Source organism: Canis lupus, chromosome 25, assembly GCF_011100685.1.
Source record: "Canis lupus familiaris isolate Mischka breed German Shepherd chromosome 25, alternate assembly UU_Cfam_GSD_1.0, whole genome shotgun sequence".
NCBI lineage: Eukaryota > Metazoa > Chordata > Mammalia > Carnivora > Canidae > Canis > Canis lupus.
Window position 1 is genome coordinate 51127955 of NC_049246.1, and position 21158 is coordinate 51149112.

Sequence of the window (21158 nt, forward strand, 5' to 3'; positions counted from 1 at the left end):
TTCCATCCTGGCCGTCCCCCAGGGCAGCCGAGGGGAGGCGGGGCCCGGCCGGGGATTCAGTGAGCACACGGACTGGCCCAGGTGCGCAGGAGGTGCGCAGGCCAGGGCCACCGGGCGGCAGAGGCCGCGGTCTCTGGGGTGGAGTCTGGGGAAGCTGCCCCAAGGTGATGCCAGCTGCCCCTGGGTGGCGGGGAGCGTGGGACGGCCGCTGGGCACTTGCGCTGCGCGGTAGCCTGCGACACAGAGGGCGCGTCCCTGTCAGGGAAGTCCCTGTAGTGCTAGGGCCCGAGCAGGTGGTCAAGGCGGGTCATGAGACCCCCCCGCGGGGCCAGGGAGGGGTCAGCGGTCCTTCCCAGCAAGGCGGAGAGCGAGCGGCTTCCATGGGAGACCAACCGGGCAGCCTGGGGCTTCCAGCGCCACCACAGCGAGGCCTGTCCTTTCGCCGGGTCCTGGCGGTGGCCTGTCCCCGTGCGTCCCATCAGGAAGGCCCGCCCCTGTGGCCCCCAAGTGACCCAGACTGTACCCTGGCGGTGTGTGTCCACGGTGGCCGGCCCCAAGCGTGGGCGGCGGTAGGCGGGGGTCCCCGGGGCGCCCAGCTCCCCTGCTCCCCCAGAGCCCGGCTCCAACCCGGCTGGGCCGCAGTGGGCACGGGACCTGGGACCCTGGCCCAGGGTCTGCGGCTGGCCTGCGAGCTTGGCATGTGGCTTGGGTGTTTAAAGGGCTGTGGAAACGAAACAAAGGAGCGGCGTGCATGACCGAGACGGCGGGTGGTCCCCCGGCCCCTCCGCAGAGCGTCCCCAGGCGCTGACCGCCTTCCCCCGACGCCCTAGCATCTGCGCCCCCTGCCACCCCAAATGTGCGCCGTGGCTGCGCGGCGGCTCCGGGCCTCCGGTGGTCCCCACGAGAGCAGGGGCGGGGTCGCGGGGCCCTGAAAGGACGCGGACCCCCCCATGCTGGGTCCCTGCAGCCCCGACCCCCAGCGGCCCGTGGGAGCCCCGCGCGTGAGGCGGGCCCCTGCCCTCCTCGGGGAGACCCCTGCGCACCCCCGAGGTCCGGGGCCTGCCTCCCCGCGCTCCGCGGCCGCCGCTCACAGCTCACGCTTCGCTCTTACGACTCGAAGGCTTCTCACACCCTCGGCGTCGTGCACTCGGCCCGTCTCCTGCCCGGGTCACCGTCCGCCCTGGCCCTGGCCTGACCGAGGCGGCCACCGGCCCGCTGCTTTCTGGGACTCCCCGCGGCGATTGTGGCCCACAAGTGCAGCCGCTCGGGCGGCCGTCGGGCTGCTTTGGCCTGAGGAAATGTTTTCAAAGCTCATTCACATTGTGGCCCGGATCCGAATTCCATTCCTTTTTGGTTTTATAAATAGATTCACTTATTCATGAGAGACACAGAGAGAGGCAGAGACACAGGCAGAGGGAGAAGCAGGCTCCCTGCGGGGAGCCCGATGTGGGACTCGATCCCGGGACCCGGGTCATGCCCTGAGCTGAAGGGAGAAGTGCAACGCGGAGCCACCCAGGCGTCCCTCCGTTCCTTTTTATGGCAGAACAATATTCCGTTTATCCGTGCATTGGTAGGTAGACACACGGGTTGGCTCCACTCTTGGGCTACTGTAACGCTGTGCACATTTCTGCACAGACGTGTTTTCAGTTCTCTTGGGTAGACGTGGGTATACCCCTGGCACGGAATGGCTGATGCACAGTTATGCTGTTTAACCATCTGAGGAACTGCCAGACTTTTCCAAAGTGGCTGCACTATGTTGCATCCCACCGACAGTCCCCAAGGGCTCTGGTTTCTTTACATCCTCTCCAACACCTGTGACTGGCTACCTGTTTTCACGCCAGCCATCCTATGGGTGTGACACAGTGTCCGGCTGCGGCTTTGATCTGCATTGCCCTGATGGTTAATGAGGCTGAGCATCTTTGCATGTCATTTGTGTATCTTCTTTGAAAAAAAGCCTATTCACTATTCAAGGCCTTTGCCCATTTCCTATTGGGTTGTCTTTTTTTTTTTTTTTAGACTTCATTTTTTTTTCCAGAAGAGTTTTAAGTTCACAGCAAAATCGATAGGAAAATACAGAGATTCCCCATATATCTTCTGTGCCGCCACATGCACAGCCTCCCTATTATCAACCTTCCCCACCACGGTGGTACCTTTGTCACAATCAACGAGTCTATATTAACATATCATCATCACCCAAAACCCATGGTTCACATTAGGGCTCACTCTCAGTGGTGTGCCCTCTATGGGTGTGGACAGGTGTGCAATGACTTGGACCCGTCCATATGGTATCATACGGAGATTTTCACTGCCCTAAACATCCTCTGTGCTTCACCTCTTCATCCCTCCCACCCCCCACCCCCGCCTCACTCCTGGCAACCACTGATCTTTTCACTGTCTCCATAGTGTTGCCTTTTCCAGAACATCATAGAGTTGGCATCACACAATGTATAGACCTTTCAGATTGGCTTCCAGTTTTTCCATTTCTTTTCACGACTTGAAAGCTCATTTCGTTTTAACACTGACTAATATTCCACCGTCTGGAAGGACCACAGTTTACCCATTCACCCACTGAAGGACACCTTGCTTATCTCCAAGTTTGGGCAATCGTGAATGACGTTGCTATAAGCATCAGTGTGGCACGCTTCTCTATGGACATGTTTTCAACTCCTTTAGTTAAATACTAAGAAGTGCAATTGCTGGATCCTAGAAGAGTATGTTTTATTTTCTGAGAAACTGTCAAACTGTCTTCCAAGGTGGCTGTGCCATTTTGCATTCTCACCAGCCATGAATGAGAGTTCCTGTTGTTCCGCATCCTCAGCCACATTTGATAGTGTCAGTGTTCTGGATTTTGGCCATTCTAATAGAGGTATAGTGGTATCTCATTTTTAAAATTTGAATTTCCTGGGGCGGTTGGATGGCTCACTGGTTGAGTGTCTGCCTCTGGCTCAGGTCATGATCCCAGGGTCCTGGGATCAAGCCCCACATCGGGCTCTCTGCAGGGAGCCTGCTTCTCCTTCTGCCTGTGTCTCTGCCTCCCTCTGTGTGTCTCTCATGAGTAAGTAAATAAAATATTTAAAATATATATATAAAATAAATTTGAATTTCCCTGGTAACCTATGATGTGGAGCATCTCTTCATGTGCTTATTTGACATCTGTATATATTCTTGGGTGAGGCGTCTGCTAAGGTCTTTGGCCCATATTTTGATCAGGTTGTTTTGTTGTTATCATTGAGTTTTAAGAGTTCTTTGCATATTTTGGGACAATAATCTTTATCAGATATGCCCTTTGCAGATATTTTCTCACCCCGTAAGTCCATTTTGTGATTTGTCTTCTCAATCTCTTAGATACTATCTTTCACAGAGCAGAAGTTTTTAATTTCGGCAAAGCCCAGTTAATCAGCTATTTCTTTCATGGATCATGCCTGTGGTGTTATATCTAAAAAGTCTTCACCGGGGGATCCCTGGGTGGCTCAGCGGTTTGGCGCCTGCCTTTGGCCCAGGGCGCAATCCTGGAGTCCTGGGATCGAGTCCCGCGTCAGGCTCCCTGGCATGGAGCCTGCTTCTCCCTCTGCCTGTGTCTCTGCCTCTCTCTCTCTCTCTCTCTATCATGAATAAATGAATAAAATCTTTAAAAAAATAAAAAATAAAAAGTCTTCACCAAACTCAAGGTCATTTAGATTTCTCTTATGTAAACCTGTGAGAGTTTTAAGGCTTTGTGCTTTGCATTTGGGCCTATGATCTATTTTGAGTTAAATTTTGTGAGGAGAGTAAGGTCTGTGATCCACTGTGTGTGTGTGTGTGTGTGTGTGTGTGTAGATGCCCAGTTGTGGCAGTATCATTTGTTGAGAAGATTTGCTTTGCTCCATTGTACTGCCTTTGTTCCTTTGTCAAAGACCAGTTGACTGTATTTTTTTTTAAGATCTTATTTATCCATGAGAGACTGAGAGAGAGGCAGACACAGGCAGAGGGAGAAGCAGGCTCCATCCAGGGAGCCCGATGCGGGACTCGATCCCAGGATCCCGGGGTCACGACCTGAGCAAAAGGCACATGCTCAACCGGTGAGCCCCCAGGTGTCCCCGGTTGACTATATTGATGGGGGTCCACTCCTGGGCTCCCTGTTCCGTTCCATTGGCCTATTCGTCTCTTCGATCACCAGTGCCACACTGTCTTGATTACTGTAGCTTTATACTGAGTCCTGAAGTCAGGTAGTGTAAGTCCTCTAATGTTGTTCTCCTTCGATATCGTGTTGGCTCTTCTGGGCCTTTTGCCTCTCCAGGTAAACTTCAGAATCATTTGGTTGATCTCCACAAGACCTTTGCGGGTATTTTGATTGAGATTGCGCTGAATAAATAGACCAAGTAGAACTGACATTTGGACACATCAAGTCTTCTTATCCACAGCCATGAAATAGCTCTCCATTATTTAGTTTTTCTCAGGTCTTTTTCATCGGAGTTTTGTATAGATTTTTGTACAGATTCCATTAAGTGTAGCTAAGTATTTCACTTTGGGGAGTACTACCATCAACAGATTTGTTTTTGATTTCAAATGCCCCTTGTTTGCTGCTCCTATGTAAGACATTGATTTTTATGAGTCAGTTGAGAATAATGCCACCTTAACAACATTACCAGTGTTATGGTATCTGGTTCGTGAGTATGAGCTATTTTTCCATTTATTTAGGTCTTAATTTCTTTCAACAATATTTTGTAGTTTTTTTGTTGTTGTTGTTGTTTTTTAAGATTTTATTTATTTACTTACTTGAAAGAGAGAGAGAGAGCACAAGCATAGGGAAGAGGGAGAAGCAGGCTCCCGGCTGAGCTGAACCTAATGCAGCACTTCATCATCATGACCTGACCTGAAGGCAGACACGTAACTGGCTGAGCCACCCCAACAGCCCTATTTTGTAGTTTTTAGTGTACAAGTCTTGTGCCTCCTTGGTTAAATTAATGCATAAGTATTTTATTCACTTCGGATGCCACTACAAATGGAATCGTTTTCTCAATTTCATTTTGGGTCATTCATGGTACCGTATAGAAATACAATTAATACTTCTATATTTATCTTGTGTTCTGTAACCTGCTGAAATCACTGATCGATTCAAATAGTTCTTTTGGTGGATTCCTTGGTATTTTCTATTTAATAGGTCATATCATCTGAAACAGAGGCAGCTTCGCTTCCTTTCCAGAATGGATGTCGTTTCATTTTCCTGGGACCCCTTTCTTTCTGTTGCGTAAACGTCACCAAGGTTTCGCCCCACGGCCCTCTGAGCCTTCAGCCACCTCTGCACCTGGCACCACCTTCCCCTAAAGAACCGGGGACCTGTAACCAACAGGGCTGTAAAAGTTTGAGTCCTTCCCCTCTCTCAAGTCCCCTGCCACACTTGGCTTTTTTCTTAAAGCAGCTGAAGTCAGGATGGAAGAGGAAGCAAGGATACAAGGACACAGCAGAAGTGACTGCACCAATAAGCAAGGCTTTGCATTTGCCACTCACCCAGCTCAACCAAATGGACTTTCAGTGTTTCTGGTCCCCTCAAAACTAAATCCTAAAAAAAAAAACAAAAAAAAACACCCCCCCCCCCCCAAAAAAAACCTCTGAATTTTCATTGCTGGAATCATTGATTTATTTCAGCTTTGGGAATCTTTTGACTCAGGCATCAGGGCCCTTCTGCTTTTTCACCGGGGCCCTAGAGGGCTGCTGCCCATAGTCATGCTAACAACAACCACAGCTATGATCAGATGGTTTGTTTCAAGCCTACGTCTCACTGTTCATCTTCTATTAATAGTAAAACAGTGGGCACCTTCACTTCCCACCCCCTACTCACCCAACACCCCACTTGTGGAGGACATCATCTGCCAGGATCCTGGGGAGTCTTCTCAGTTTCCTCCGACCCAGTCCATGGAAACCCTTGTCCTTCCTCTTCCAGAACATCATTACTCTGCTAGGCTAATATCCCTTCCTCCTTTATTTTTGGTAAGCTGCATTTTTCTATAAATTTTTCCATTTCGTCTAAAATTTTGAATTTATGGGGCAGCCCCAGTGGCGCAGCGGTTTAGCGCCGCCTGCAGCCCAGAATGTGATCCTGGAGACCCTGGATCGGGTCCCTTGTGGGGCTCTCTGTATGATGCCCGCTTCTCCCTCTGCCTCTCTCTCTCTCTGTCTCTATGAATAAATAAATAAAATCTTTAAAAAAATAAAAATAAATAAAATTTTGAATTTACGGTTATTATAAAGGCACTTATAATATCCTCTTCTCTTTTTTGACAGTGTCAGAGTATGAAGTTATATATTCTTTCTCAGTCCTGATGGTAGCAACTGATACCTTCTCTTACTTACTTAACCAATTCCACCAGAAATTTTTCTATTTTACTAGCAGGTTAAACAAGCCAAGTTTTGGGTTTAGTTTGTCTTTTTCAGTGTTTGTTTTCTAGTTCATTAACTTGTGCTCTTAATTTTTTATTTTTCTCTTCCCCTGTTCTTTTTTTTCCTTTTCAGTTTATTTACTGTATGTGGATTATTTACTAAATTTTGGGTTTATTCACTAAGTATACATCCTAAGACAAGCACACAAAGTTTACAAATTCCCATTTAAGTTCTGCTTGTACCATACCCTCACAAGTGTTTGCTAAATAGCACTTGTCTTTCAGTCCAAAGTTACTTACATTTCTTAATTTCTATAAACATAGAAATCTCCTACCTTTTGAGGGTAAACATGTTTAGTATAATTGCACTGTGGCCAGAGAACAAACTCTGTATTTTTTGCAATCATTTGAAATTTGTTGACACTTGCTATGTGGTCAGCATATGGTAAATTTTTAAAATAATATTCTATTTGTGTTATTAGGTCACTCATTAGTTGCATTGCTCAACTTTTCTGTATTCTGACAGATTATTTTGTCTGCCTAATCTATTTTACTAGAAAAGGTATGTTAAAATGTTCCATTATGATTATGAATTGACCTATTTCCTTTTGTCAGTGTTTCACTTATATATGTTGAAACCTTAATAGATATATAAAAATGCAAAATTGTTTATTATTTATTATTAAACAGTTATGAAGTGGTCCTCTTTGTCTCTAGCTATACTTTTTGGCTTATGATCTATTTTGCTTGATAATAATACGACTATAAACTATAGGCTTCCTTTGGTTGGTATTTGGATAGTATATATTTCAACTGGAACACCTAATTCATTTTCAGTTAATCCATTACTGATGGAGTTTGTTTCAATCTACCACCTTCCCTGCTATTTGTTCCACGTGCTTTATATTTCCTTCTCTCCCCTTTTTTGACATCTTATATGTCAAGTATTCTATTCATCCACTCACATCCTCTCTATCAGTTAGAACTATATACACTGTTTCTATTCTTTTGGTGACTATCCTAGGTAGTACAATATTCACTAATAAGTTAACTAATGCCTTCATCCTTTTCCTGGAAACTACAGTGAGTTTGAAACACTTTAATACTCTCCCAATTTATAGGCTATTATCAGGAATTTTAATTCCAGAGATTTTTTTATACAATTACACAAAGTTTTATTTATATTATTCCCTTATAGAGTCAATGTTCATTTAGATTTATTCTCATAACTTCTGTTTTAATCTGCCATCGACTGGGTGGTTTAAACAACAAACATTTATTTCTCACAGTTCTGAAGGCTGGGAAATCCAAGATCAAGGGGCTGGCAGATTTAGTGTCTGGTGAAGAACCACTTCCTGGTTAATAGCCATCTCTATGCTGTGTCCTCACACATCAGAAGGACAGAGAGAGCTCTCTGGGCTCTCTTTTGTAATCTCCTCCATGGGGGCTCCACCCTCATGACCTAATCTCCTCCCACAGGTCCCACTTCCTAATGACATCACAGTGGAGGTCAGATTTCAACATAAGAATTTTGGGGAGACACAGACATTGAGTCAATATCACCTTCCTTGCCCCGTTTTCCTTCTTGCATCTCTGACTTTAAGTTTCCCTTTGACTTGAATTTCTTTCATATGTGTCTGCTATTTAGTTACTACTTACTTATTATTTATCTGAATTATCTTTATTTTGCCTCCAGTAATAAAAGATACTTTATCTCGGTATAAGATTGTGTTAGCAATTATTTTCTTAAGATCAGCATATTAAAGAGATGACCCCACTGTTTACTAGTTCCCATCACTGCTCGTGAAAAATCCACTGTCACTTCACTTGTAAAGCCCCTGATGGTAATTTATATGTTTTCTCCTTTTACAATTGTCTCGTCATTGTTTTTTGTTTTGTTTTGTTTTTTTGTTTTTGTTTTTGTTTTTATTTCCAACAGTCATTTGTTGTTTTATTTTTCCAGCTAGGGAATCACTGGGACTGTTGAACATGTAGCCTAGTGTCTTTCATCAGTTCTAGAAATTCTCAGTCATTGCCTTTGTAGCTCCTTACCCTCTGGTAAGCCAAACCATACATTTATTTGACCATCCTACTGCTTCACATAAGTCTTATTTTTTCTTCTCTACTCTCCAACTTTCTGCCTCTGCTCTAAATTCCAGACAGTTTCTTCTGACCTCTCTTCCAGTTCACTAATTCTTTCTTCAATTACTTCAAATCTGCTCTTAAATCTACTTAGTTCTTTTTTTTTTCTTTTTTCTTTTTTTTTTTAAAGATTTTATTTATTTATTCATGATAGTCACACAGAGAGAGACAGAGAGGCAGATACACAGGCAGAGGGAGAAGCAGGCTCCATGCACCGGGAGCCCGATGTGGGATTCGATCCCGGGTCTCCAGGATCACGCCCCAGGCCAAAGGCAGGCGCCAAACCGCTGCGCCACCCAGGGATCCCCTTTTTTTTTTTTCTAAAGATTTATTTATTTATTTATTCATGAGAGACACAGAGAGAGAGAGGAGAGACACAGGCAGAGGGAGAAGCAGGCTCCATGCAGGGAGCTCGACGTGGGACATGATCCCAGGACTCCAGGATCATGCCCTGGGCCAAAGGCAGGCGCTAAACCACTGAGTCACCTGGGGATCCCTATTTAGTTCTTAATTTGCTGTTAGTTTAAGTGCTAGAATTTCTATCTAGTTCTTTAAAATGTTTTTTTTAAAAGATAATTTTCATCCCTGGTGATTTTTTTATCCCAGCCCTTTTGTAAAAAATACTTATTTAAAGTAACCTCCACACCCAACATGGGGCTCGAACTCATGACCCCGAGATCAAGAGTTGCATGCTCTACTAACTGAGCCAGCCAGGCAGAAGCCCCCAGCCCTTTTTTAAATCACTTTTTTAATGAACAATACACATAATATAAAAATTACCTCCTTAACCATTTTTAAATGTACAGTTCAGTGGTATTAAGGACATTCATGTTGTGCAGTCATCACCATCGTCCACCTCCAGACTCCTTTTATCTGGTAAAACTGAAATTCTATCCCCATCAGATGCCCCCGCGTTCTCTGCCCCCAGCCTCTGGCCACTCCCATTCTACTCTCTGTGAATATGACTACTCTAGGTCCCTCATATAAGTGAAATCACAGCATTAGTCTCTTTGTGACTGGCTTATTTCACTGAGCATAATGTTCTCAGGGTTCATCCATGTTGTAGCACATGTCAGAATTTCTTTTTTTAAGGCTGAATCATACTCCATTGTAGAGAGACCACATTTGCTTACTCATTCATATACTAGTGGAACTTGGGTTGCTTCTACCTTTGGGCTGTCATGCATAATGCTGCTATGAATATGGGTGTACAAATATCTGTTGAAGACCCTGCCTTCAATTACTTTTGGATATTGCTGTGGATGAATTGTGTTGCCACCCAAAATTCATCTTTTGAATTCCTACCCCCCCACACACTGTGATTGTATTTGGAGATAGAGTCTTTATGGAGGTAATTAAATTATATGAGGTTATAGTGGTGGGGCCTTAATCTGATAATAAGAGACAGAAACACCAGGGAGCTCTCTCCCTCTTCATGTGTGCACAGAGGAAAGGCCACGTGGAGACACAGCAAGGAGGAAGCCATCTACAAGCCAAGAGAGGCCTCACTAGAAACCAACTCTGATGGCCCCTTCATCTTGGATGTCTAGCTCTAGAACTACAAGAACACAAATTTGTTGTTTAAGCCACTCAGCCTGATATTTTGTTAAGGCAGTCCTAGCAGACGAATACAGACATATACCCAGAAGTAGAATTTCTGGATCATATGGTAATTCTCTTTGCAATCTTTTGAGAAACTGCCAACTGTTCTCAATGACTGTCCCATTCTGCACTTCTATCAGCAGTGCACGAAGGTTCCAGTTTTTCCATATCCTTGCCTACACTTGTTCTTTTCTGTTTTTTGATAGTAGCCATCTCCTGATGGGTGTGAAGTGGAGCTCACTGTGGCTTGGGTTTGCATTTCCCTAGTGATTAGTTATGTTGAGCATCTTTTCACGGGCTTATTGGCCATTGGTATATCTTCTCTGGAAAACGTTTATTGAAGACTTTTACCCATTTTAAATCAGGTCCTTGTTGTTGTTGAGTTGTGGGAGTTCTCTATATATTTAGGATATTAATCCCTTATTAGCCTAATGATTTGCAAATATTTTCTCCCACTCTGTGGGTTGCCTTTTATTCTGCTGATAGTGTCTTTTGATGCAAAAAATACTTTTTAATTTTTATGAACTCCAGTTTTCCTGGGTTTTTTGTTGTTGTTGTCTGCACCATTGGTGTTGTATCCAAGAAATTACTGCCAAAGCCAATGTCATGAAGTTTTTAGCCTATGTTTTCATGTTTAGGCCTTCAACCCTTTTATATTTAATTTTTGTATATGCTGTTAGGTAAAAGTCCAACTTCATCTTTTACATGTAGATATCCGTTTTTCCCAGCACCATGTGTTGAAAAGACTGTCTTATCTCTATTGGTCTTGACACTCTTGATAACAATCATTTGACCATATTTGTGATGGTTTACTTCTAGGCATCCTATTCTATCTTTCTATCTATGCCAGTGCCGCACTGTTTTGACTACTATAGCTTTGTGCTAAGTTTTGAAACAGGAAGTATAAGTCTTCCACTTCTGTTCCTCTTTTCCAACATTATTTTGACTATTCTGACAAAATTTAAAGCTTGCATTTTCTTGGAACACGGTAAACTTGGCTATTTTATAGTCTTTGTCTGATAATTCTGATATCTGGTGTTTCTCTCATTGCTTATTCTTGGTGGCATCTTGCTTCCTTGTGTGCCTGATTTGACTGTGTCTTGGGTTTTGTATTTGAAAAATTATTTATACAAATGGCTTGAGGCCTAAGATGATGCCATCTTCCACCAGAGAGGGTTTTCTTTGCTTCTGCCTGGAACCTTGGAAAACTACCCATTGGGAGCCACCTTAAACCTAGTCCAGAACTTGTGTTATCACCATCTCATAGGTAAAAATCCAGAGCACAGAGAGGCAAGGCTAACCTGCCTCATGGTTGCACAGCTAACTGGGTGGCAGGAATCAGCACTGGGATCAGTTCCGTCTTACCACAGAGATGCTGCTCCCCTTCTTCTGCTCAGGAGCCTGCTGGGGCTCCTCACTGTCTGGAGTCCTGAGCACCAGCCCCCCAGCCCAGCCACCAAGGCCCTTCCAGCCTCTTCTGGCCACACTGGCTCCTGCCCATCCCCAGCTCTGCTTTTTGGGCACTACCTCCTCACATGCTGCCTACTCACCTGTCCAGAGCTGGCTCGGAGGCTAGGACTCCGCTGTGCTCTCCCAAGGTCCCTGATTAAAGTGGGACCCAGGCCCTGAGTACCCCACGTGCCCGACCCCAGGTCTGGGCACTCTGCAGGGCATCAGGTGCAGCAAACAGGTCAGAGCCTGTCCCCTGGGCACACAGCCTGTCTTCAAGGGGATGGAGCAGGCCCAGGCGTCCTATATCAAGGGCCAGGAACTGTCCGGCCATCCTGGGGATGCCCCGCTCAAGTCCAGCTCCCCTTGGAGGGGGTGCCTGGTGGGTCAGGCAGGGGAGGCCACCGGGCCCACCTGCCACCCCTAGGTGCCCAGAGGTCCCCTCTCTGACTTTCTGACAGGTGAACAATAACGGGATCATCTCCTTCCTGAAGGAGGTCTCTCAGTTTACCCCAGTGGCCTTTCCCATCGCCAAGGACCGCTGCGTGGTGGCAGCCTTCTGGGCAGATGTGGACAATCGACGTGCGGGTGACGTGTACTACCGGGAGGCCACTGACCCGGCTACGCTGCGCAGAGCCACAGAGGATGTCAGGCGATACTTCCCTGAGCTCCCGGACTTCTCTGCTACCTGGGTTTTCATAGCCACCTGGTACCGCGTGACCTTCTTTGGAGGCAGCGCCTCTTCCCCTGTGAGTTTTTCGTCCTGGGGCAGGGAGGGTGTCCACCTGGGCCCAGAGTCTTCCCAAAGTGGCCCCACCTTGCTGAGGGGGGTCAGACGTAACCACTGGTCCATGCCTGAGAGGAAAAACTGCTCAGGGATGGGGGTCACTCTCCCAGGGTCACGGAGGCAGGTTGGAGGACGACAGAGCCTTGACCTTCCCCAGCCCTCCTGGAAACCATTTGCTTTATCCTTCATTCTGCGATAACACCAAACAACAAAGGCACTGGGGACACATCTCTCCCTTGGGGCACACTCCCCATACACAGAAGAAGCAGGGGGAGGAACTCTCCCTGAGGCTGCTGTGCCAGCCAGAGGGTGGCAGTTCAGCCACATGGGGCCCTGGAGCTGGAGGACTGTGGTGGCTCAGAGCAGCCCTGAGGGACAGATGTGTCAAGTGTGCCCTCGGGGTCACAGGGGAGAGGCAGAGCGGCCGAGGGCAGGGCCTGCGTTCCCGGCCATGCACAGGGCTGGGCAGCGGGTGGGGCAGGTGAGGCCTTGATGCAGGGGTAGGGGTGCGAACGCCCCGCGGTCATCGCAGGTGCGGCCGGGGTCCCCGGCAGTGACGGCCGAGGAAATCGGTGCGGGTGGCTCGCCAAGCCTGGGTCCTCCAGCAGCCTAGATGAGAGGGACAGCGCCAGCCAGCGAGGCAGCCCTCCGGCCGGCCGGGCGTGCACTGTGGAAGTTCTTAAAAGGAGGAAGGCGGTGGCTAGGGAAAGAACAGGGAAAGACGGGCTTCTTCTGTAAACACTGCGACGAATGCATGTTTCCGCTGGTGAACTATTCGTGCGTAGCCCACAGATAGTTTGTCAGTTTTGTTTTTCTTATCGTCAAGTTGTAAGAAAAACATGCTGGTAACAGAGAGAGAGACTGGGTAAGGCGGCTGCCGACAGATCGCTGCCGTGAAGCACCTCCCTCGTCTTCTGCCTTCTTGTTCATCACCCTAGAAGCCACTCTGGCCTCTGCGGCCACCTGGGTATTTCCTTCCCCTCCGCCCACGGAGGAAACCCTAACGCCTGTCCGCAGGCCCCGAGATGTGGGCTGCAAAATGCTTATCCGGGCGACATGGGAACCCCCGGACGGGGACCCACTCGTGAGTCTGGGCTGGAAGCTGGTCCGTACGGTGGGAGGGGAGGCCGGGAAGGGCCTCCTCCCCACAGCGCCTCGGAGCAGGCCCCCCGGGGAGGGAGGGTGAAGCTCCTCCCCGCACGCTGGACCCCCACCAGCGCACCTCCCCGCCGCTCGGCGGTCCCATCAGCCCGCCTCAGGGCCCCGGCGTCCGGCTGTCTCCAGACCAGGAGCTCCAGGTTTGCCCCCCAAGGGGCGCCCTCAGTCTCCCTGTGGTTCACTGCTAAATAAGTAAAGGGCAGAGCCAATGGTGTCCCACCGTGAACACCTGCAGGCCAGCCCAGGGGTGGGCGGCACCCACGGCAGGGCGCCCAGGGGTGGGCACTGCGGGGCCTCGCCAGCTGGGGGCCGTGCCCGGGCCGGGGCTCCGGGGGGAGGCCGCTGCCCGCAGGGCTCTGGCTTGGCCCTACCGTGTGCTCCTCCCCTGCCGCCGCTGCGCACACAGGGAGGCTCCTCTCCGTCCTTCCGCCTCCTTGGTGGCCAGCGCTGCTGTCCTCTGTGGTCGCCGGCTGCACCCTGCTGTGATGCGTCTGTTCCCATCACCTCGGCCAACCCCCGTCATCTCTTCCGTCTTGCTCCTGCCGACCTGTAGAAGTTCCGCTTGAATTAAGGATACCAACAGCTCCAACTGCCGCCTGGGTCATAAGTACCGTCTCCACTTTGCTGTTGGCCGTGCAGTTTGACCTCACGGCACTTTTTTACGTGCAGAAGTTTCTGTAGTCAAGTATATAAATCTCCTTCTTGGCTTTTGCAGTTAACAAATGTCACGCTTAAAGCCCTTCCTCGATCGAAGCATCTCTACAGCCCCCTTAGGTCTTCTTCCTCTATGGCTCTGATGGTTCCATTCACAAACTTACTTGATGCGGGATTTCTTTTCACGAGTGATGGAACGCTCTAATTTTATTCTTTTTCAGTTTCCTGTTTGTCCCGAGATCACTTCTTAAACGATCCCACCCTTTGCTCAATCTGAAATGACGTCTCATACGTACACTACTCAATAACATCTTCATGGAAGATGACAACATGAAAAACAAAATTCACTAAAACTGCTTTTCCTTGTTTCCTCGTTTTATCTTTCCCTCTTTACATTTTTTGTTTCACACGGGACAGTTTTGTGGATCTGACCCAGTAAGCACTAAGCCCTGTGTCCCTGGCATCCGTGGGTCCTCAGGGCCCTTCAGCATATCTCACCAGGTGACAGCTGTCAGGGGTCCTGGCCTGTGCCGGGGCCTCAGGCACTAGGGACAGTGGGGCATGAGGTCAAGGCCATCGGCTCAGTGGCAGATGGCTGGCCATCCAGTTGGGAAGACAGAGGAGGGGCCAGGGGATGTGGACCGTGCTGAAGGGGGCAGGCCCTTGCAGCACGGACGAGCGAGCGCAGAACCCTGTTCAGGCCTCCCTCCTTGGCAGGTCAACACGTTCCAGACCGTGCTTATCACGGACGGCAAGTTCTCCTTCACCATCTTCAACTATGAGTCCATCACGTGGACCACGGGCACACACGCCAGCAGTGGGGGCGACTCCACTGGCCTGGGGGGCATCGCAGCCCAGGTAGGGGCCCGGCTCCCCACTGCCACAACTGTCATGAGCTCATCAGGCAGGGAGACCCCCCCCCGACTCTGCAGAGGCCAGTGTGAAGTGTTCTGATGCCAGTCCCAGGCCAGACTCACAGAAACATCCTCAGGTCAGAGGCACCTTTGTCCTGACCCACACTGCCCTGTCCTCCCGGGGCCAGCTGCAGCCGAGCCAGAAGGGCCCCTGGCTCTGTGCGTGCTAACCATCCTGGGGTCTGGCCTGGCCTGTGGCCCATGGGACCGTGGCCAGCGAGTGCTCCCTCGTGATGGGAATGCCCCCGTCTCCTTCCTAGCCGTCCACTTTCTTCTGAGCTCACACACCTGCCCCTGGTCCCCCTGGGAGCCAAGAGATTGGGGGGTGAGCCCCTGCAGGTGTGTGTGAGGGGAGCATGCCAGGGTCCAACAAGGTGGGTGGCTGGAGGAATGGCTGGCTGGGGTCAGGTCCTGGCTGGGAGGTTGCTGATCAGGTCAGGGCCAACGGGGAGGGTGGTACAGATGCCCCCAAACCTGTGAAGCTCCGGGGTTACAAGGCTGACATCCACATGACCTCTTCCACCTGGCCACCGTGGGGGAGGCAGGTCTCCGGAAATTTAGCGAGACCTGCAAACCAGCCCGACCTGCCCCCACTCTCCCCACCCCCAGGCCGGCTTCAATGCGGGTGACGGGAGGCGCTACTTCAGCATCCCCGGCTCCCGCACGGCGGACATGGCCGATGTGGAAACCACCACCAACGTGGGCGTGCCCGGGCGCTGGGCGTTCAGAATCGATGATGCCCAGGTGCGCGTGGGGGGCTGCAGCCATACAAGTAAGAGGATGGAGCCAGCGGCTCAGCGCTGTGGGGGCTGGGGTGGCATGACGAGAGGGGGCGGACCCTGGGGGCGGGAGGCCGGGGCTGGGCACTGCTGGGGCTGCAGGGACGCTGGGAGCGGGCAGGCTGCTGGCCAGGAGGGCAAGGCCTCCCGACCCCTCTCCCCCAGCCATGAACCTGGCCAGATACCGGCTCGCCCCCAGCCCCGCCTCTTCCCTGGGAGGCTTTGGGGCCCCAGCTCTGTTGAGGAATCTGCGGGAGACCGAGGTTCGGGGCGCAAGGCGGAAGAGCCGGGGCGCCCCTCCTCGGGGCCAGGCGTGGACGCCCTCCGCTCATTCTCTCCCACCTGCATCGGGGCGGGGGGCTGGGGCGGGGCCGCCGTCCAGTGTCCCCGGGACCACCTGGAAGGCAGGAGCCCTTTTCACCCTTTCCCCCCATTTGCCAAGTGGTGCTGCTCCGTGGGATTTGGCGCTTGTCTCCTAGCTGGTCTAGCCGGGGCATCTACCCGCCTAGAGGGAGCGGAAGGCTCGGAAGGCGCAGCGCACGGCGGGCGGGTCCATGGGGCGGAGGGTGGTCCCGGCCCCTCCGGCCGTGCGGCCCTGCGGGAAGCCAGACCCTCCTGAAACCTCATGCTTGCAAACGCAGGGGGGGGTCAAATGCGTGATTTAGCCCTCTGCAGAGTTAACCACAGCCCCACAAGGGCCACAGTGAGGACGGTGTGGGGACCGTCCTGCGGACTCCACTCCCACCCACGAGGAGACCGGGGCCACGGGAGGGCCCTCTTGTCCACTGCTCGGCTCACCAAATCCCTGAGAGCCAAGCCAGTGGGCGGAGCCTATCCAGATGGCCAGGGAGGGCAGGCGTGCACCCCTCCCTGGGCGGAAAGGCTCACCAAGGACTAGGGGTGATGCCTCCGTGAGAGGTGCCCGGGAACCCCAGCCCACCCACTCATGGACTCTGCACTCTGGGAATGCGGGACCCACGGCTGGGGAGCCAGGGAGCCAGTCACTTGCGCCTCCCCCAAGGTGGCAGGCAGGACAGCCAAGAATGCAAGTCCCCCAGCAGCCCCAGGCCAGGCTCTGCCCACCTGGACTCTGGGCGGCGGTGGTGCGGGGGCGGGGGGGACACCATTGCGTCTGTGCGGGCAGACAGGTCTGGTTGCTGGTCATGTCCCTGCAGCCAGGGACTTGGTTGTGGTTGAGGATCAAGGCAGGAGTGCAGACGCGGGCTGCTGTGAGCAGACACCTGTGCGGTGTGCATGCACGTCTGAGCAGGCGGCTGCAGGTGTGGGTGTAGCTGTGGGCAGGCCCGTGCCCCCTACCAAGGCTGCAGGCTGGGAGCCCCTGGGACACAGGATCCCCGGGAGGGGGTCTGGCCAGTCCCCTGCGGATCCCTTCCCACGCGGACGTGCTTCTCCCGCTATCCCAGGCTTCTGGGGGGAGTGGGTGGAGGAGAGGCACTGCTGGGCCTTCAAACTGGTGCACACGACGCCCCCAGGAGGCCCACGGCTTCCCCACACCGCAGGCCCAGGAGATGGGGCCCCCATAGTGGCTATGCCAGGGAGGGAGGGTCGGTTTGCCCCTCAGAGGCAGTGCGTCCACATCTGGAAACCCAGCTTCTGAGAAAGGCGGGTCCAGAAACGGCTCACGCTGCAGGGTGTAGCCAGGCGCCGGCTGGCTGAGTGACCGTGTGGCCAAGTCAGTGGAAGGCTATGCAGCAGGGCGCCTCTGCCCTGATGGCGCTCTGGGCCACAGGGTCCTTCCCGGAGGGCCCCTGCCCCCTGAGGCCGCGCCAGATCTCCCGGGGCCCTCCCGGTACCAGGAGACCCGAGGCCTTGGGGTGCTCTAGTCACCTGCCAATTGATGCTGCTTAATTGCAAATTTCAGGGGCCTCACTTCTCCGGAGGGGCAGGGCACCCTGGCCTGAGCTCTTGGGCTGCCCGTCCTGGAGGGCCCAGGCAGGACACTGGGGGGCCCTCGGGCACTGCTGGACGCCCTGCCTGGCCAGGAGGCCAGGATGTGAGAAACCCTGACTCCCACGGCTCCGAGGCCAGCCCCTGGTTTACACGCGGGGACACCCGGAGGGGCGGCTGGGCGTGCGTGTCCGTAAGCGGTGGTGGCAGCGCTGAGACCAGACTGCATCTCCCCAAGAGGGTCCGAGAGACCGCCGCCCACCACCCCTGGTTCCCACGGGGCCCCCCTCTTCCATGTCTGCGGGCGTCCTGCCCATGAGGCGCACCCACATCTTCCTGTGGCGCTGGGCACCCTTGGGTCTGTGTCTTATTTCCTCAGACAAATGTGGAAGTTGACGGATGAAAGGGATAGGAAGGTGCTGTGGGTATGACGGGCACTAGGGAAGCCTGCCCTCCTTGGGAAGCCGGAGTCACCGCTCGGGAATCTAAATGTCGCAGGACATGCAGGGACACTGGGCACCTGAGGAGACATGGGAAGCTGGCCACGGATGCGGGGCTGCCAGCAGACCGCACGGCAGTCCTCAGAGACGGGCCCTTGGGGTCAGGGGAGGGAAGGGACGGCGCGCTCCTTCCTCTGCCCACAGCATCCGTGTGCCTGGCCCTGCGCCCCTGCCTCAACGGCGGCAAGTGCATTGATGACTGCGTCACAGGCAACCCCTCCTACACCTGCTCCTGCCTCTCAGGCTTCACGGGGAGGAGATGTCACCTAGGTGAGTTTACACTGCAGGCACAGCCGGTGGCCCCGAGGGCCCAAGGTCAAGGGTCTCTGTCCCCATGGTGCGGGTGGCTCCCCGATGGTGAGCACGGGGGCGGGTGCTACAGCTGCCCCTTCTGGGCCGACCACCTTGGAAGCGAGGGGTCCAGGCAGATCCTGCCCGACCGGGCTTCCTCCACTGAGGCCCCAGCCTGCCCTGTTTTCCAGACGTGAACGAATGTGCTTCCCACCCATGTCAGAATGGCGGGACCTGCACACATGGCGTCAACAGCTTCAGCTGCCAGTGCCCGGCCAGCTTCGGGGGACCCACCTGTGAGACAGGTAAGAGGACGTGCCCGGGCCCTATGGCCCCACTGGCGGCAGATCGAAATGGTCCCGGCCGACCGGGGAGTGTGGTCAGCCTCATGGGAACGCTGGGTCCGCATCCAGAGGGCCTGGCAGTAGGCGTGGGATCCTGGAGAGGCCCATGGGGGCAGGAGCCCAGACTCTAGAGGAAAGCCCATCTCATGCGTGTGGCAGGAGCCCTGACCACAGCACTCAGGCCTCCTGGGCCCTGGTGTTCAGACCAGGGGTGGTGCCTTAGAACAGGCCAGTGCCCGGTTCCAGCCTGGCCACGGGACGTGGGTGAGAGCCACCCCCATGCGATTGGGGCCGTCACTGCCCCCTCAGCTCTGGACTGGCTTGATGGGAATGTGGAGGCTTCCAGGGTGCCGAAGAGCACAGTCCCCACCCCACCCTGTCTGTGCCGCCTGAACCCCAAGCCCCAGTAGCTCCCAACAGGAGTGGAGGCTGCTTCTCTCCAGCCCCCGGGGTCTCAGCCTCGGCACGGGTTGGGGTCCTTCCTGAGACCCTCCAGTTGCACCCCGCTCTGTACCCCCTTCTGAGCATGGCTCTTTGGAAGCAGTGCTGGCAGATTCCCAGCCTCCTGTACCTGCCCCTCAGCCAGCACATCTCTGGGCCTCCTCGCCCTGGCTGGAGAAAGGTGGGCCCCCACCGCTGCGCCCGGTCTCACTGTGGGAAGCTGCTAGGGGAGCCCAACAAAGAGAGCCCCGCACACCCGCCCATTCCCCGAGGTACACTGGCTGATGTGTAACCATTGTTGAGAAACATGTATGAGACATCGTTCCATCAAGTGTGTAGAATAACAGTCCTACAGGAGTCTCTCAATCTAGAAGAACCATTTCCAAGAGCGACTTCTAGCCACAAAAAAATGTTTTAAAGTTGTGCCTCCACTGTATCTGCACACATCTGGGCCCGGTGAAGCTCCTAGGAGGACCTGGGCCTGGAGCCAGTAGCCTTGCGCCTTGGGCTCCTCATGGCCACTATGATGACACCGACAGGTCCCAGGTCCCCACCGATGCTCGCTGGTCTCAGGACCACCTCAGCCCCCAGGCCACACAACAGCAGGGACACCCAGCAGCATCCAGGCAGGGACATGTGTGCTGCTCACCTTGAGCACCTCCTCCCCACAGGTGCCCAACCCTGCTCTTTGGTGGAGTCAGGATCCAGGAGAGGGGGGTCACCTGGTGCTGTGGCCACCAGAGCACCTCCACACGTCCTCTCTCCTTCCTCCCACTGACCCCCATGAGTCCAGGGAGGGCCACATGCTCTGAGGATCCCTTCGGCTCCTATACTGAGAGTTGTTTTGGGGAATGTGCTGTCCCCCCACCCCCCTGGGGGCTCACGGGCCAGCAGCCACCAGGGAGTCTAGCGGCCAGCATCCTGGGTGAAAGTGGCCAGAGGCACGCTCCACCTCAGCTCACTCCCACCTGATGGGGACTGAGTACCTTTGCACCTCACCTAGCCCTGCAGCAAGACAGGTCACCTCCCCCACAACGGTGTCACCTCAGGGCCATCCAGGCCCTCCGGCACCTCTGCACACCACACCCCCTTCAAGACCCATCGCAGGCTGTATCCCTCTGCTGGGCCGGGAGCAATCCCTGCAGCCAGTGCTCCAGAATCGCACTCTGTGCTGGGAGCTGAGAGCAAGATCCCCCTCACCCCGGCGCCCCCAGCCAGCGCACACAGCCCCCTTCCGGCCTGGATCTGCTGAAACAGACCCTGTGCGGCCGGGCGCGGGCTGCTGGGTGGGGGCGGCCGGCCAGGCCCCGCGGAGCCTGACACCCTCCCGAGCGGGGATCAGCAGGAGACCCCAGGGGCCCAGCCGGAGGTCCGACACCTTCCACGCCTCTGTCCTCACAGCACTGTCTCCATGCGATGCCAAGGCGTGCGAGAACGGCGGCCGGTGCCAGGCAGAGCAGGGCTTGGCAGTGTGCCTGTGCCAGGCTGGCTACACGGGCGAGGCCTGCGAGACGGGTGAGGGGCCGGCCCCGGGGGGTGGGAAGGTGCCCGGGAGTCAGAGGCTGGCTCAAGCCAAGCTCCCGCCTCCGCTGCCCCCAGATGTGGACGAATGTGCCTCCGGCCCGTGCCTCAACGGGGGCTCGTGTGTTGACCTCGTGGGGAACTTCACCTGCCTGTGCACAGAGCCCTTCGAGGGAGCTCGCTGCGAGACAGGTACCGGCCCTTGCCCGCAGCCCCCAGTGACGGCGCGGTCACCCGGCCCCTGGCCCTCGCTGAGCAGCTCAGCCCCACTCCTGTCCCGGGGGTCGTCTCCCCAGCCCTGCCTGTGCTGCC

At 53.5% G+C, this 21158-nt stretch overlaps 1 protein-coding gene across 6 annotated transcripts in view; it reads left to right on the forward strand.

Moving 5' to 3' along the window:
- Positions 1-21158, forward strand: part of SNED1 (sushi, nidogen and EGF like domains 1) — an 81187-nt gene that overhangs the window by 11966 nt on the left and 48063 nt on the right. For all 6 annotated transcript variants that reach the window (XR_005378935.1, XR_005378936.1, XM_038574421.1 and 3 more), the window contains exons 2-8: positions 12011-12298; positions 14866-15006; positions 15672-15834; positions 18394-18519; positions 18732-18845; positions 20727-20840; positions 20925-21038. Coding sequence is in view for 4 of the 6 variants with exons in the window: in XM_038574421.1 (XP_038430349.1) it covers positions 12011-12298; positions 14866-15006; positions 15672-15834; positions 18394-18519; positions 18732-18845; positions 20727-20840; positions 20925-21038 (1060 nt within the window). In the remaining 2 variants the exon portion in view is untranslated. The remainder of the gene's footprint in view (positions 1-12010; positions 12299-14865; positions 15007-15671; positions 15835-18393; positions 18520-18731; positions 18846-20726; positions 20841-20924; positions 21039-21158) is intronic.